The 17,075-nt window shown below is 52.4% G+C and overlaps 1 protein-coding gene across 1 annotated transcript in view; it reads left to right on the top strand.

Annotated features, from left to right (window-relative positions):
* Positions 1-17,075, top strand: part of MYH10 (myosin heavy chain 10) — a 124,162-nt gene that overhangs the window by 63,376 nt on the left and 43,711 nt on the right. The window contains exons 11-16 of the mRNA XM_040630018.1: positions 224-319; positions 1,246-1,364; positions 1,975-2,127; positions 5,465-5,638; positions 8,240-8,413; positions 8,652-8,766. Of these exons, the coding sequence (XP_040485952.1) occupies positions 224-319; positions 1,246-1,364; positions 1,975-2,127; positions 5,465-5,638; positions 8,240-8,413; positions 8,652-8,766 (831 nt within the window). The remainder of the gene's footprint in view (positions 1-223; positions 320-1,245; positions 1,365-1,974; positions 2,128-5,464; positions 5,639-8,239; positions 8,414-8,651; positions 8,767-17,075) is intronic.

Raw genomic sequence — 17,075 nt, 5'->3', positions numbered from 1 at the left:
GGGGGGGGGGGGGGGGGGGGGGGGGTGTAAAGGAACGTGAGCCAGAAAATGACCAAGCAAATCATGGGAACTGCCCCGGTCATACGGATTCCCAGGACCCGTGTTACCGAAAAGTTCTGTGTAGCTGATTTTTAGCACAAAATAAATGAGGATATGTCTCTGCTACATCTTGAGGCAGTAATTTTGTGGGTTTTTTTTTTTTTCTTTTTACATCCATATAAAGCAATGCTTAAAGTAGTGTCTTCAGTGCTACAGTTCGGAAATATTTCTTTCAAAAAGGAGCGAAATACAGATCAAGCGTCCATGCCAGAAAATACAGGTACACGGACCAGTGCGGGTTTTACGTGTGTTGTTGTGTTGCTGTGGTGGCGCTGTGTCATGCGATCTGTCATGCTGTTCTCCAAGCGCCTGGTGCGGTGTGCGTGGAAAAGGGCCCCTGAAGCTTTCCTCGGAGCTGTCTGGAGTAGAGTGGCTGCCCTGTGAGCCTGTGTTGGGGCCAAGTCCCTGAGTGAGGGACAAGCCGGGGGGCGGTGAACACTCTGCCCCAGCGCTGGGGGGCGTGGGGAACTGGGGAACAAGCAGGGGCGGTGGTGGAGACCCTGCCCCAGTGCTGGGGGCGGGGTTGGAAACTGGGGGGTTGGAAACTGGGGGACGGGGTGTTGGTGGAGACTCTGCCCCAGCGCTGGGGGGTGCTGGGAACTGGGGGACGAGCTGGGGTGTTTGTGGAGACCCTGCCCCAGCGCTGGGCGGTATTGGAAACTGGGGGACGAGCCGGGGTGTTAGTGGAGACTCTGCCCCAGCGCTGGGGGGTGTTGGGAATTGGGGCCAGGAGGGCATACCCCACAGAGACCACGTGGCTCATCTGAACGGGGCTCTAGGTACAGGTTTTAGGCAGTTGTTCCCTTGCTGGTATTATAGGCCCCATGTTGCCAAATACTGTTGATATTTTTCAAGGAAATCTAGATTTTAATATGAAATTATCAGCTCTGAAATGTGGAGCACGGACGTAAGCCTCCTCCTGGGCATCGTCCGTGGGTTCCCAGCCTCCAGGACTGATGTTAAACTGCCCAGAGTGAGGATCCGCTGCCTGGCTCAAGTTCTCTGAGAATGAGCAGCATTTACTTGAAAGGGTGAAGACCTGAAACTTGTCCTTCTTGAAGACCTACTGTTTCTTGATGAGATCTCTTACTGCCTTTGCCGTGGCTAGATCACACTCTGGTACTCAGGAGACTTTTCACGCTCTAGTTGCACAGAAACTCTGCCATCTCCTTGGGATGAACGTGATGGAGTTCACTCGGGCCATCCTCACCCCCCGGATCAAGGTCGGTCGAGACTACGTGCAGAAAGCCCAGACCAAAGAGCAGGTAAGTTCAGTGTTGTTAGTATGTTTGTTTGAATGACAAACCGTCATCCCGAGACCTTTGCTTGACACGTAACAAACATTAATAGAGGCTCCTTATAACAGGTGTTTTTTGGTACCGTGTATTCTGCTCTTGTATCGTTTTCGCTTTCTCAGAAAAATTTTAAAGGTGACTGTTTAAAAAATGTGAAATGTCACCTTCGGGTTTCCCCAGGTAAATAGGTCACCTAGGAGGTCAAAGCTGTCTACCTCAGAAGCCCACCCGCAGTGGGGCATGCTGCTCGCTGGTCCCTGTGGGGGTGGCCTGGCACCAAGACTGTAAGAGTCAGAGCCACCCATTTCGTGGCAGACTCCTTTCGGACGGGCCGACATGCTGCGCAGAGGCCCAGAGGCGTAGTGAGGGCTTTATTTTTCCTGGGCATCTCCACCTTTTCCCAAAACCAGTTATTACCAGTTTAGATTTAATTGTACTAACACCCTCCGACACTGTACAAAAGAGATTAAGTAGCAAATGCTCTTTTAGGTTCTGGGAGCACATTAAACTCCAGGTAACACCTAGTAATGCTTTGTTGAGATTGTTTCCAGAATAAAAGGTTGATATCGTCTAATTATAGGCAGATTTTGCTGTAGAGGCGTTGGCAAAAGCCACATACGAGCGGCTCTTTCGCTGGCTCGTTCATCGGATCAACAAGGCTCTGGATAGGACCAAGCGTCAGGGAGCATCTTTCATCGGAATCCTGGATATTGCTGGATTTGAAATATTTGAGGTATGTGTCTCTGTCTCTCTCACTCTTTCCTCCCCTCCCCCTGCTCTCCTACTTATTATTCTTTGAATCAGTACTAATGCCGGCTCCCTGTGTACCAGGTGCAGTCCCAGGCACAAGGGCCGTAATGGCAGATAAGCAGGTGCAGCCTTTCTAGCAGAGTCCAACACGGGCGCTGTGAGGAAGAACTGGGGGGGGGGGCAGCTTTAGAAGGGGAGTCACAGGAGGGGTCTCTGCAGCACTAACAGGTGAGCATCCAGGAGAAGCCCCCAGCCCCAGTAGGTTTTCCCAGCATAATGAGAACAAGCCCAGTGGTCTTATACGGGAGAGAATTTGTCAGGTGTTAGAAACTGCTAGAAAGCCAGTGTGGCTAAGACTCCCCTGCCAGAAGGGAGAGGAGTAGCAGACACGGACGGGGAACTGGGGAGAGGTGGTGCTCTGTGTCCCGAAGATCCGGCCGCAGCACCTGATGATGATTTCCGTGTATCTTACCGTCACTCTGACTGGATTTGTCCACACACGCTGCATCCGTCCCTCACAGGTGTGTAGACACAACGTCTGTTATGGTTTTGCGAGAAAGACGATACAGTTTTGATCTCCTAAAAACGTGTGTCTTTGATGGACCGACCGTAGGGTCAGGCAGAAATCCTAAATTACACACTCTTGAGATCAGTTTACCCCTTGGCCATGACTGGGTGACGAACCGCCTTGCTGTTAAAGGAACTGCTGTACAATGCTCGGTCTCTGCTTACGAGATCTGAACTGTCAGCGCTCCAAGCAGTCTTATCTGCTGAGCTGCCACCGTGAGAGACTGAGCTAATATATACTGATTTGTAAAAACTTGAAAAATCATGGAAGGTGGTGGCTACGTGTCACAACCTCTACACAAACAGTTGGGAGAAACGAAAGAAAAGATCCCCTGTTCCAACTGCAACAACAACGTGAGATTCCGAAGAATCAGTTTAAGAAGAAACAGGCACGATTTAGTTGAACCCCCTCCCCCGCCAGTGCTACCGTGAGAAACAAAAGAACAGACGGGAAAACGTACCTTGTTCTCGGATGGGAAAATCCTGCATCGTAAAGGCGTGAATCTTCCCCACATTATCTCTAAATCGAACGTATGTGGTCAAAACCTGTGGATGGGAATTTTAAGGGGTGGGGGGAGGATGAGGCAATCTTCCTCTAAAACTAACTTGAAAACTGAATTAATGAAAAATAATAGTAAAATTCTGGAAAATGAAAAGGATGTTAAAAAGACGTGAAACATGATAAAGCTATAGGACTTGAAGTATGGTTCTGACCTATGAATGTACAGACAGTAGAAAAATATAGAAAGCTAAGAATGCAGAATTGTTTAGCAAGCTTTATTTGTCTTGGGGGAAAGAACTTAGGAAAAAGCCTACATGTCCACCATTAGGAAATTGGTTTGTGGAATTACAGCATCTCCAGACAGTGGAGTACTGCGCACCCGTTATAAAGGAGGTGGCTTGATTTACTCCTATGGAAAGACATCAAGATGCATTGTTTATTTATTTATTATTTTTAAGATTTTATTTATTAGAGAGACAGCCAGCGAGAGAGGGACCACAAGCAGGGGGAGCAGGAGAGGAAGAAGCAGGCTCTTAGCAGAGGAGCCTGATGTGGGGCTCGATCCCAGAACACCGGGGTCACGCCCTGAGCCGAAGGCAGACGCTTAACGACTGCGCCACCCAGGCGCCCCAAGATGCATTGTTTAAAAAAAAGTCAAGGTAACACACACACACACATCTGAGCACACAGACCCTCTGGAAGGGTCACAAGAAGCAGGCGACCGTGGCTGACCACAGTTGTGAGCAAGTGACCTGCAACTTCTCAGCACAGCTCTTTGTCCGTTTGTGTGTTCTGCGTCACCATTGTCAGAATGGATGATATAAAAATATAGTTGGTAGCTTTAGTCTGGAAAAGAAGTAGAAATCTCATTTTTTTTTAAGATTTTATTTGATACAGTGAGTGAGAGTGAGCACAAATGGGGAGCAGCAGAGGGAGAGGGAGAAGCTGGCTCTCCGCTGAGCAGGGAGCCCGACGTGGGGCTTGATCCCAGGACCCTGAGATCAGGACCTGAGCTGAAGGCAGACGCTTCACCAACTAAGCCACCCGGGTGCCCCAAAAGCTCCTTTTTTACAGGATGCCATGCCACCGAGCTGCCCAGGCTAAATAGAACAGTAAGATCTCCTAATCCTAAGGCAAAACAAGATGCATTTACCTAAACATGAATAAGCACCATGGGGCAGGCCTCCGTCTGCAAATACTGACGCTGTTTGCTGGAAATCGGTGCCGAGCAAGGCAAACACGGCCCCTGCCCTCCAAGCACAACCTCATTCTGAAATAGAAAACCCCGGGGCGGAAGAGGATTGGAATGGCTTTTTCAGACTGTAAATCTGTTCCTCGGAGATGGATTAGGCATTCCCTAATTGAAGATCCCTTTTTCTAATGAAAGAGGTTATTTATGGGCACATGCTACTCGTCAACAGCATGGAGGCAGGAACAAAGGTTGAGAACTTCTAATATGTAAGGTGATTGCTTGTAAAAGTTAGACCCTTCCACCCCTCCAGCCCTCCACCCATCAGCAGCCTAGGAGAGAAGTGGGCACAGATGACAGGAGGCGGCAGCAGTGTCTGTAACACGGGGAAGGGCGACACACGAGCACGGTTTCTGCTGAAGTGTCATGAACACACGAGGCTGAATCGGGAGACACTGCACACACACTGCTCTGTGGTCACCCTCTGTCACCGCCCAGCATGGAACTGCTAGGGGAAGGGAATGTGCGGAGAGGCAGCCTGGAGCCTCCCACGTACGGAGGGCTTGTGTCGGGCCTGACCGGGACCTCAACGGCCCTCTGAAGCCAAGAGGACTTTTCTGAAGCTGCCCCGGAGTCGGTGGCTGAGGACAAGGGGGAACAGGGGCCCATCTACAGGGTGCCCCCTTCATGGCTGAGGGGGGCACGCCCCACATGGCCTCTTGGTTTTCCCTCGTTTTCCCTCTTCCTTCCTTGCTGCTTCCTTCACTTGTGTCCGTGAACCGCTGAGCAGTAGAACAGAGGGGTTGTGTGTGTAGATCACGCACCGAGTTGAGGATTTTCAGTTTTCTTCCTCGGAGCATGTCGCTGAAGTCACCCGGCCTGGGCCGCGGGGGACAGATGTGGGGACTGGCCGAGGGCGCTGGGCTCCGTCACCCTGGTCACGTGGGGTCGGTGCTGTTGCTGGCCCCTAGCGGGGTGTGTTGCCTGAGTCGTGTCGGTTCCCAGAAGGTGACTGACGGGTCCTGTTCTCCCCCATGTTTGGAACCCGGCCACCCGCTGCAGCTGAACTCCTTCGAGCAGCTGTGCATCAACTACACCAACGAGAAGCTGCAGCAGCTCTTCAACCACACCATGTTCATCCTGGAGCAGGAGGAGTACCAGCGCGAGGGCATCGAGTGGAGCTTCATCGACTTCGGCCTCGATCTGCAGCCCTGCATCGACCTCATTGAGAGACCCGTAAGCCGCCTTCCTGCGTGGGCGGGGCTTCCCGGCCTTTCTGGCACTTACCCCCCTGGTAGGCTCCATACCCATCGTGGGGCTTGAACTCACCACCATGAGATTAAGAGTCGCTTCCTCCGCCAACAGAGCCAGCCCCCCCTCCCCCAGCCTAATTAGTCTTAAGACAATTTTCTAACATAAATGATGTAGGAAGGTGATACTTTGATAAAATAAGTATTTAAAAAGCAATCAGCCAGGCGGGCAGGCCCTCCCTCAGCCCTCTCATGTGTGAGCCCGCTGCTCGAAGACCACCGTCCGAGGCACTCTCCCCAGGCCCCCCTCCCGCACCTGCGAGGGCCACAGGGGCCGCCGTGCTCAGCTGGGAGCGGGACACGGCATCCAGACACACTTGTCACATAACTAAAGCTCATCCTCGTGAGCATTGAGCTGTTCTTATTTTGGCAGCATTTTTTTCCTAATTTGAAGTTTCGGGTTTTTTGGGCACGTGTTTTCGTTCTTTTACGTATTTGAGAGAGAGCACAAGCACGGGGAACAGCAGAGGGAGAGGGAGCAGCAGACTCCCCACTGAGCAGGGAGCCTGATGCGGGACTCAGTCCCAGGACACCGGGATCATGACCTGAGCCGAAGGCAGACGCTTCGCCAACTGAGCCCCCCAGACGCCCTGGGCAGATGTATTTTTTACAGCATTCTTAGCAAGCATCAGACATTCTTTCCCTTTTGGTTTAGTGTTAACGCAGAAATACATGGGATTGGGGCGTCTGGGGGGCTAAGTCAGTGAAGCATCTGCCTTCGGCTCAGGTCATGATCCTGGGATTGCATTCCACATCGGGCTCCCTGCTCAGCGGGGAGCCTGCTTCTCCCTCTCTCTCTCTCTCAAATAAATAAGTAAAAACTTAAAAAGAAATACCCAGGACCATGTAGAACTCATTCACTTCAGATCCCAAGCAAATATTCATGACTTGGCTGTACTCGCAGGCGGTCAGGAAGAACCCTCCCCCTGCCCGTGCTCCCTCCAGCCTCCGATGGAAACCGTCTCCCAGACTTAAGCTCTGTAGAAATCCCCAGTGAAAGGAGAAGTGATAACACAGAGCTTGACACTGAAGGATGAAGTAGCAAAAGTAAAAAGACCTAACTGGGGACCTCCATAATCACGCTGTCTCCGAGCTGTTTAGAAAAGATTAAATTGTATTCGGGATCCTATTTCGGAACTTAGGAATAGTTTCATTGAAAGGGATTAAATTGTAAGAATTATGCTAGAAAGATGGATGTGCCCTCATTAATGTTAACACGGATCTTCAGAGTCAGGCGAGTTACCTGCCTCCCTGACCTTGGCTTCAAGAGCACCTGATCCTACCCGCCTTTGATTATCGCTCTTTGAGCTGCTCTGAGTCCTGTGGGTTCTTGTAGGCGGAGGAGCCCTAGACCAGCCCCCCCGGGGGCTCATCGCAGGACCCCCCCCACCAGCTTCTGCCTGCGGGCGTTTTGTGTGGCCACCAATGGTCATGCGGCTCCTGGGCGCTTTAAGCAGTAATTTGTACAGAGCCGGCTCTTTCCCAGTGGACGTAAAGGCCGCGTGAGTTAAAACGACCGATTTCGTAGGTGCTCCCTGGAGTCACTGCCCTGAGTCTTGTCTCACAGACTCGCCGTACTTGCAGGGTGCCCGTGAGGGATGACCCAGACGCAGCGACCTAGGCCTTCACAATTTAAGTGTCCATGTTGCTTCCACGCACCTTCCACTTGCCTCCGAAAGGGAAGCCCGTGCACGGGCTTTGTGCTCTTTCCGTGTCGAGCCATAACTCGCGTGCCCTACAATCCACTCTAACAGGATGAGCTCAGTGGTTCCAGCGTGCTCTCAAAGTCTGCTCCCTGCTCACACGTTCTCATCGTCCCGGAGAGACGTCAGGTCCTCCCCAGCCCCCCGCTGCACGAATCCACTTTCTCTCGTGCTTTCTGCGCCTTTCTGCACTGACTTAGCCAAGTGAAATAACAGCCTCGCAAGGGATGGCTGAAGTAAATCCATACGACAAGTGATACATTGTTACCCCACCTTTTATATTCTCTGCCGTGTTCTGGTTCTGCTGTTGCGCCAAGCATGAAGGGACACATTTTATTTCATCATCCCTTAAACAGGAACAGAAATCAGGATGTGTGATGTCGGAAGCGTCCACCTAGTTTGTTTTGTTCTGATTCCTTTAATTTTTAAAGATTCGCCTTTTGAGCCACCCCCCTCCCCAGTTGTTCTGGTGGAGGTTTTAGGGTCCTTTCCCCAGCCAGGCCCTGAATGGAAGCATCCCACTTCGTGCCTCCGCCTCCCGGCTTTGCTAGGGTCTCTCAGTGGCTGCTTTTGGGGGTGTCCACGTGGAATGAGTTCACTTACAGTTTATAGGTTTGTCCGTTTCCCAGAATAAGCGCCTTGGTCAGCAGCTCAAGACCTCCGCCTGCGCTCTGGGTCTGGTCCGTTAACTGCTGCCCTGGAAGTTTGGTTTCCAGAGATCTTTGTAAAGCTCTTAATCATTTCAGAAGTTAAACCACCCGGTGCGGCGGACAAGCGCATCCCGGGGGCTCCACTTGTCCATTCTCGCTGGCTCTTGTTACCAGGCGAACCCACCCGGCGTGCTGGCCCTTTTGGATGAAGAGTGCTGGTTCCCGAAGGCCACAGACAAAACCTTTGTGGAGAAACTGGTTCAGGAGCAAGGCTCTCACTCCAAGTTTCAGAAGCCCCGGCAGCTGAAGGACAAAGCGGACTTCTGCATTATACATTACGCGGGCAAGGTAAGGGCCGAGCGGCTGCTACCCAGACTTGGAAATCCTGCTGCGTTCTGTGACGCCACTAACAAATGTGCGGAGACGTGTGCGTGAGCCCTCTATGTCGTGCACGTGCGTGGTGCGTGGCCCCCGAGGCTGCCTGTTCATCCGGTGGTGCTGCAGACGTTCTGGGGGAAAGGCTGAACGTGTTCCCTGTGTTTGTGTGTGTTTCCGCGTCTCCCCTGGGTGGCCCGTCACGGGCCAGGTGGACTACAAGGCCGACGAGTGGCTGATGAAGAACATGGACCCCCTGAACGACAACGTGGCCACCCTCCTGCACCAGTCCTCGGACAGATTCGTGGCAGAGCTTTGGAAGGACGGTAAGGATGCCATCATGTTTGCATGACGCTCCGCCCGAAGCTTTTCCAGTTAAGACTTCTATACAGTTCGTCTACGTAGATCTCTGTGCATAGATTTTACTGTAAAACTCGCTCTCCCTAGAGCAGGGCTGCCGCTAGACCGAAGTTACCCACACTGGTACCCGTCCCTGGGTAACAGGGCATCTGCCTTCTTGGTCAGATGCTGTGGGAGGTGTGGAACATTCTAGGGCCCAGTTGGGCTGTAATCCAGGGCTACTGGACACAAGACCAGAGAAGCCCCGCACGTGCTCTCTGTGTCGCACGTCTGCTCCAGGGGCGGCCCTCCATGCACACACACAAAGCAGCTGCTGAATAAATTCGAGAACCCTGCCTAGAGATCAGTTTTTCTTTCCATCAGTCCCCATAGTTGTTTTATTTCTCTGAGCCTCATGTACAGGGTTTGGCTGTTTGGTCATAGACGAGAAGGTTGTAGTAGGACCAAAAAATCAACATCCGTGAGTCTGTGCGCAGCGGGAGCCAGGGTCTTCCACAGCTTGACGCTTGCTGCTGCGTCACCTCGGTCCTGTCCCCCGCTCTTCGCGTGGCCTCAGGCCACGCAGGCCCTCAGCCCTGGATCTGCCCCTGCCTTGACCCCAGGCCAGGCCTCTTCAGGAACCTGGCTCACTTCTACTTTTTCTGCAGCATCTGCAGACCTTGTGACCTAGCCATCTTCTCAGAGGTAGAAAGAAGCCCAGGAAGCAAAAAAGAGAGGGTTAGGGCTGTGAAGGCAGAAGGACAGAGCAGAATGAACGCTGAGCACGTGAGGAGGGCAAAGGGCTGCTCGAGTCAAGAGCGGTCACGTGCATCCGCCGGAGTGCGTGTGGGGGGCCTGCGGGGGCGGGGTGGTGGCCCGGCACACGGGGGTCCTGGGAGAGATGGTCCGCCTGAGACCCTAAAAGGAGGGACTTGGGGGAAGGTTAAGTAATCTTTGTGCTTTCGGATGAGGGTCTCTGACCAGATGCTGCGTGTCCCCTGTCAGCATGATGACCCAGGCAGTCGAGGGGGCTGCCTGAGCCCTGGGGAGAGCAGTGGGAGCCTAGCGTGGAGGTGGTGGCAGCGGACAGACGAGGGCCCCCCCAGCCCCGTCACGAGGAAGCAGTAGCGCGGGGACATGAGACGCCGGAACCAGAGTGGACAGAACCACTCCGAGTGCCAGTTGTCACAGGGCGCACGGTTCCAGGAAGGCCAGCGCTGCTCAGCACTGGTGAGGGGAAAGCACAAGGGACAGGTCCCCTCAGCTGCGATGCTGCCGGGTGCCGTGCCGCTCGTGGAGCTCTGGGCCCTCCCCTCTTCCTGGCGCTCTCATCAGACTTCCGAGCACAGGAAGGGGAGAGATGCGCACAAACTGTTGAGTGCAGGCAGCAGCCGTGGCAAATGCCCCACGGGTGGTACAGAACGAGCATTTAGAGACGTGTGTTAGAGGTAGGGTGTCCCTCTTGCCCCGGGTGCCGAGGCAGCTGGTCGTGGAGTTGGAGGCAGTTGCCCTGGTCCTTGAAGGATAACGGTCTGTTGAGTCTCGAAGGCTGGTGTTTACTGAGCACGTCCTGGGTGCTGGGCGGGTGCCCGGCGCTGACTTGTGAGTGCGCGTGACCTGAGGGGGAGCAGGTGGACATGAACGAGCTGCTGCAGAGGTGGGAGCGTTTTCTGAAGCAAAGATGGTCGGGAGGAGGGACCGAGCTGGCAGGATGAGTGAACCCAGTGTGGAGGCGGGGAGCCCAGTGCAGGGGGTCCCTCCAGGCCAGGCCACGGAGACGCCCACCGCCGGTCACACTCCAGCGGGTGTGCGAGCTGGGCCGGTGCCCCGGGCGGAGGGTAAGGACAGGATGCGGTCTGTGGGCTGGATCGGGGCGAAGGGCCCAGGGTGGGGAGCCGAGTGCCAGGTGGCTGAGGAGGAGGCAGTGGGTGTGGAAGGAACGCCCATGGAGCAGGGGACAGATGAAGCCGGCTCTTTACTGCCGAAGCCTCAAAAACTGACTCTGTCTTCATTGTGAATGAAAGGAGAAGCAGGTACTGGGGGAAAAATGACCATATTGCAAAAGGGATTAGGTCCTGGACTAGCATACTGGTTCTGATGTGGTGAACCACTTTTGACTCATTTTTAAATTTCTTAACCAAAAACGATACTGTGGGAAACCCCTGACCCATTCATACAAGATGATCTTTCCATGGGCTTGCCATGGTCGTGATGTGTGGTGGTCCATCCGGGGACGATGCGGGACATGCCCCTGCTCCCCCAGAGCTGGCAGTCCAGCGGGAGACTCAGGACACACACAGACGCCTCTGTCTTAGCCCCCGGCTTCCTTCCTGGGCTTCCTCCTTCCATTCTTCTCCTTTGCCTCTGCGCCTTGCCGGCCCTAGGCTGGGGGGAGCCTGTGGCAGTGGTGGGTCGGCAGTGTTAGGAGGGTGAGATGTGGCGGGCACGTGCCACAGGGGTCCACGCACACTGTGTAGCCCAGGTGAGGTGTCTGACAGGTAGGACCACATCTGGAGCGTCCTTATCTGCCTTTCTGAGCTTTCCGTATCCTCAGAGACGTTACTGACTTGTTTACAGAAACACTAGGAGCCTTGCAGCCCCATGCCTCTGAACTTAGTCCACGGCTCGGACCCCGCACAGTAGCGTTTGCACAGGCCTGGACTTTCAGAGCTAGCCGCTGGGAAGCCAGTGTGTCAGAAGAGGCTAATAGCAGTCCTATCTGCCCCCAGGGTGATTTGGCCACACTAGCGTCTGCTCTGGAAAAGTCCCATGTGTTTGCTGCCCTGATACAGCCACCATGAGCAGAAGTCCTGTCGCCCATCAGCTTAGGTAATCAGTTCCTTCATCTGAGTGACAGGACTGTGAAGAAGGGGGACCATCAGGGCCTAGGGCAATCTGTCGGGTTTTAAGGACTACATGTTTCATATGGAGAGTCAGCGGCAGGCACGGAGCGTGGTGAGGGTTCTAGGGTGGAAAATTCTCCACTGCTCAGTCTGGATGTAGCCATCTCTTGGAATAAGGGGAGCTTTTCTGCAAGAAAAGAAAATAGCCCTAGAAAAACATCTTTTTCTCGTTTTGTAGCCACAGCAATGCAGAAGCAGAAAATGACAAGTTGACCAGGAAAGTAGGGTGCGTGAATATAATTTGCCTGTGAAGGCACAGTCCCCAGGGTAGAAAACATTTTGTGTTAAAATAGACTTTCAGGGTTTTCATGGGGTTTTCTCGAGGCCGAACCAGGAACATTGAGATTTTTGGTGGCAGCCCTGCCCTAGAGATCCATAGTGCCCTACTTCCTGCTAGACGATGTTCTGGGATTTCTCTGCCAGCTGCACAGACTCCTTGCTACTTCTTGGGACTTATATACGGTGGGGGGGAAGAGCTAACAATTGCATTTTCATGTAAATGTGCTTCCTCGGGTATGTTCATGGGTAACAGTATGGTCAACAAGTGTCACCTTATGATTTAAAGTTGTCTTAACATTTTGCTACAACGGAACTTGAATTTTATTTTCCTTAATAGTAGTTACCTATCTGTTACTAATTTCTATTGGAAGTAAATTATATTGCCACAATCTGGATTGGAAGCCCAAGTAGACAGCAGTGTGAATTTTGGACAGTAAAAACCACTAATGTGCACGCTCACCAGAGTGCTCGAACTTACACAGTCTCCTCCTCGTGTGCTAATGGCGAGATAATTTTATGAAGGACAACTCCAAGAGTACGTTCGTACTCGTACACGTCCCCCTGCGTTTTCAGGGGGGTAGTCATGTGGCGTGGATACGAAGCCATGCTCACACTCGCTGTGGGGAGGGGCTCTCTCGATTCAGCGTAAGTTATTTTATAAAGAACCGTGCCAGAACGTGCACGTTCTCTGCGCAGTACTGTTGCCCGGGTTCTGCCCCGGACTAGCTACGGTCGCAGCCCGATTTCAAAACTGACTTGTGATGTCCAATGTCTCTCACACTAACTAAAGTGTTTGTGTATTTGCTCTTCTGTCCTCCTGTTTTTGCTGTTTCTCTGCTTTAGAGATTCAGAATATTCAGAGAGCATCTTTCTATGACAGTGTTTCTGGTCTTCATGAGCCACCAGGTGAATGTATGAAGCCTGTAGGTCTTCCAAACAGAAGGGTGTTCAGCCCCCAGGAAGAACTCGTGGGGGGCTGGCAGGGTGGCCGGGAGGGCAGGGTAGGCTGGGGTGGGGGCCGGGTCCTGGGTTTCTGTTTTTGTTTTGCTCATAGACCTGCATGAACCTTCATTTCACGCTCACTTTTATTATCCTTCAAGGCAAGTGTTTGAGTGCATAAACAATTGAATTGCTACCGCATACACATTGCTTCTTACTCTATGCATAGCACTTACAGCACTGCATATTAAAAGGTATGTCACTGCCTTTTCCAATAGTGCCGTTTCGATACACAGGCCTCGAAGGGAATGCTGGGAATGGATGTGCGAAAGAAGGTCTCCTTTGTCTCTGGGTCACCTTTACATTTTTGCCAAGGAATTCCAGAGAGGGATGGTTTCTTTCTTTAAGTCATGAACATTAAGTCAAGAACAGATAATTCCATGTTTCTCTCACGTGTTGGTCTCATCATTGTACCTTTTGTTTGGAGCTTAGGTGCGTCTCGAGCTACGTGGCTTTTTCTTTGGAACATGAGATCGTGAGATGACCCACAAGGCTCGATGGTGCGAGTTTGAGACTCAGAGCTCAGTGTTGGTTGAATTTGTACCCCGAACCTGAAATTGAGCTCCACATGACTGAGCGTTGTGGTTTAAAGCCTTCGCCCTGTTTTTAAATACAGGCTACGCACGGCTAGAGGCCCCCCCAAAAGCCCGATCTAAAAAAAAAAAAAGTATCAGCCAGCCTCGTAATCATGTAGTGAAATTGTCAGGGCGTGACACTCAGAGATAGTCAGATCCATCTTACAAAATGTCCTTTCTGGTTTTTGGAACACGTTAATGTTTGACCTAAATCCATCCAGAGAATAAGTTAGAGGAGCACGCCCATCCTAACCCGAGTCCCTGCCCTCAGTTCTGGTCCTAATCCTGAGCGGGAGGCACGGCGGGAGCTCTGGGGGCTGGGATGCAGGCAGGATTATGCCGAAGGGGGCCCATGAGCTGGAATAAACGCTGCCCAGAGGAAGAACTTCTGGTAGTCCCCCGTGGCCGTGGGGAGTCCTGCCTGGGTCGAGGACGTGCGAGAGGGACAGAGAACCAGGAGGGCGTTCTAAGCGAAGGGGCTGCCAGAGACGTGTGCTTTGTTAAAAGGTTAGCACTGGCTCTTTTGGACTGTCTCCCAAAATAGAGTGCCTTCTTTAAACTAATCCCCTGTAACTTCTGAATGATCTCTTCAAAGTGTTCCAGACGGAGCTCTTGGAGAGCAGGGACAGTGCTGGTTTAGCTCACCGTCATTTCCCCGCACCTGGCACAAAGTTGGCACACCATAAGGAAGTTGAGTCAGGGACCCGAAGGGTGGGCATTGCACAGCCAGTTCTCACATGCAGCAGCTTCGTCCGTCACTCCCACGGTGGCCCTCCCCTCCCCCACAGCGCAAGCGCTGTTTCCCGGGATAGCGTGATCCTCACGGCGTGGGGAGCAGGTGCGTTTCTGCTCCAGCGGCACATACGAGCCACTCCTGCATGACGTCATTCGGGCCGGCAGCCAGCTCAGTCACCTCACCTTGCTGGAGGTGTCCTCTGGTTGAGTTATTTGGCTGAATCAAGTGTCTGGGCTCCATCTGTCCTCCTTAGAAGGTCTTCTATCCGCCATGGCTAAATCTGGTCTTGGAAGTCAGGTGTCGTCTTTTCTACACCAAAATGTCTTCCTCTCCAATGTGTGTTTGTGGATTCCACCCCAGGGAGGGGTAGCTGGCGTTAAATGAAAACATGGGGCTTTAGTGTCTCCAGTGAATCCTCAGAAAACAACGGACGAAGGGCTTTCTAGGTGTCCAGACTGTGATCCAGTTGTCTTTGATGCGCTAACAACGTAGCGCGTTCCTTTGAACGCGAGGACACGGAGCTCGCGCGACCCTGTGCTTCTAAGCACCGCTGGAGTCTTAGGGAAGGAGCAGGGAGAACGCAGGCACGGAGGAGAAAGGTGAGAGGTGGCAGTAGAGACCGGATTTCAGAAGCATCGAAGGACAAGTGTGTGCAAGAGGAAGGAGCAGAATTCCCAGAGGCGGGATAGGGCGGTCATACAGGCTTCTGCTGTAAACCAGAGGTCTGTTTTCTTCCAAATCTGCTTTGAAAGCCCAGACCTTCTGAGCTAAACCAGCAATGAGCCAGCGAAGAGGGATTTTAATCTCAACATTGTAGGCAGTGTGTTTGGACTACCAGGGCGTGGGACGGCAGGGGCTGTGTCTGCGCCACAGGGCGGCTGTGTGTCATTGGTCGTGACCCCAGCTCGGCACCTGCCATGTCCTTCCGAACCTCCACGAGTGCCAGGTGGCCGCTGACAGCTCTAGACGGCTGGGCTGCACCAGAGAAAGCGTGAGAAGTGCACGGAGCAAGTTTCAGCTGTTGCTAGAGGCCCCCCTCCTGCCAGCCCCTCTCCTTTCCAGTCTTCCATAGAAGCAGCCCTTGAACGCGGGAGCCCAGTTCACTTGGATGGACTCACCCAGGAGACGCTGGCCGGCACTGCGGGAGGGCCTCGCGTCTGTCACAGGCTCCTGGGGGTCTCCTGTCATCTCTGATAGCCACTGAACGCCTCCCTTCCTTCTTGTTGTAATTCAGGGGGAAGCTTCCCCCTTAGTCATGCTTCCAACCGGATGATGATGTTCTGGCTTCAAAAACGCTGACCTGGTCCTTCTGGGTCCAGGAAGTCATTTAAGGAGGTTCCACTTAAAATCGAGTAGCATGACTGCTAAGATGGTAATCGTTTGATCTTGTAAGTTCTGCCCATCGGTCATGATCTCTGTGGTCAGTGCCGGTTTAGAACCTGTGCGTCGGGCCTGACTCGGTCTGTGTGTGGAGTTAAACTGTGGGTGGAGGTCTTGTGGTGCATGGAGGATTTTTTTGGTGTGGTGCAGAATACTCTTGTCCTGGTTGTTTTTGTTTGTTTTAATCTTGAGTCTTAACAAGAGCTGGGAGCTCCTGGAGAAGCAGCTTTCGGGTTTTACAACGTGCATGCCTGGGGTCACGTGGGGACAGGGACACTTTGCTCCCAGGGTTATGTGAGCGTCACACGTGAGGGGCTGTGAGCCTGCCTCTGCCTGGAGCTGTGCGGCTGCTGCTCTGAATGTGAAAAACAAAATCCTTGACTGTCTGCGTTCTTGGCGATGAGTTAACGCAAGTCCCCCGTACTCACCGTGCACCAGGGCTAAGCAGGGGGCAGGTGTGCTGTACGGGAACTAAGTACACGGGACCCATCACAGCGAGAGAGCAAGAGCAGTTGTGTGGGGGAAGCTGCAGGAAGGACGGGGACTTCCCATCTGCCCAGACTGCCCCCGCCCCCCCGCCAGGGGTGGGAAAGGACAGGCAAGGGACGGCAAGGAGAAAAACTCAAGGTCAGATGAACAGCAGTGCATGGGCGGAGGAGGACACTTAGAATCACATGCTCCCTGTCAACATGTGGACTTGCTTGGATTTTTCTAAAAATTTCCAGATACTCCAGAACAATTACCAGATTGGTTCCACCGCCCAGGAAAGGAACCAGCATACACGTGTTATTACTACGTAATGGGGACATATGGGCCTTCATAGCACTTACATATTTCTTTCCGAGTCTGTACGTACCTATTAGTGACAATTTGTCATATGTTAGAGTAGAATTGTCGTCATTTGCCTTGAGTGTTGAGAACGTGCTATGTGTCTAGCACAGTGCCAGGTACTCAAGCCTTTTGTAGGAGTATTCGATAGAGTTCTTATTCATCATCTATTAAAAATTAACATTAAAATAAGTTTCTCCCCCTTTTTTGGTTCCTACCAAAAAACGTCTAAAGAAATGGCTTAAATACTGAAATTAAATTTAGTAGCACTAGTGTTTGGGCCCATGCAGTGTGAGGAACGTGAAAAAAATCTCGCGGACGTCTTGTGTCCTGAGCCTGTGCCTGTGCCCGAGAGGAAGGCCGCCAAGCATTCTGGCGCTAAACAGCGTTCTTATTAAGAAACACCGTCGATAGCCGTTTTATGAGACTGATGATTGTAAATTGTATTTTTCTTCTAAATTCTAACTGTGCCCTTACAGACGGTAGGTAGGGGCTCATCTGACTTCTCATTGTCCATTTAAGTTTTTATAGATGAAAAAATTGTTAAGGTAAAACACTCAAATTCTTTTCAGGCTAGTGGGCGACCCAGTAACGAA

Source organism: Ursus maritimus, unplaced genomic scaffold (genome assembly GCF_017311325.1).
Source record: "Ursus maritimus isolate PB19 unplaced genomic scaffold, ASM1731132v1 scaffold_14, whole genome shotgun sequence".
NCBI classification, from domain to species: Eukaryota; Metazoa; Chordata; class Mammalia; order Carnivora; family Ursidae; genus Ursus; species Ursus maritimus.
Note: the sequence above shows the minus strand (reverse complement) of the source record. Positions and strands in the feature narration are given on the sequence as shown.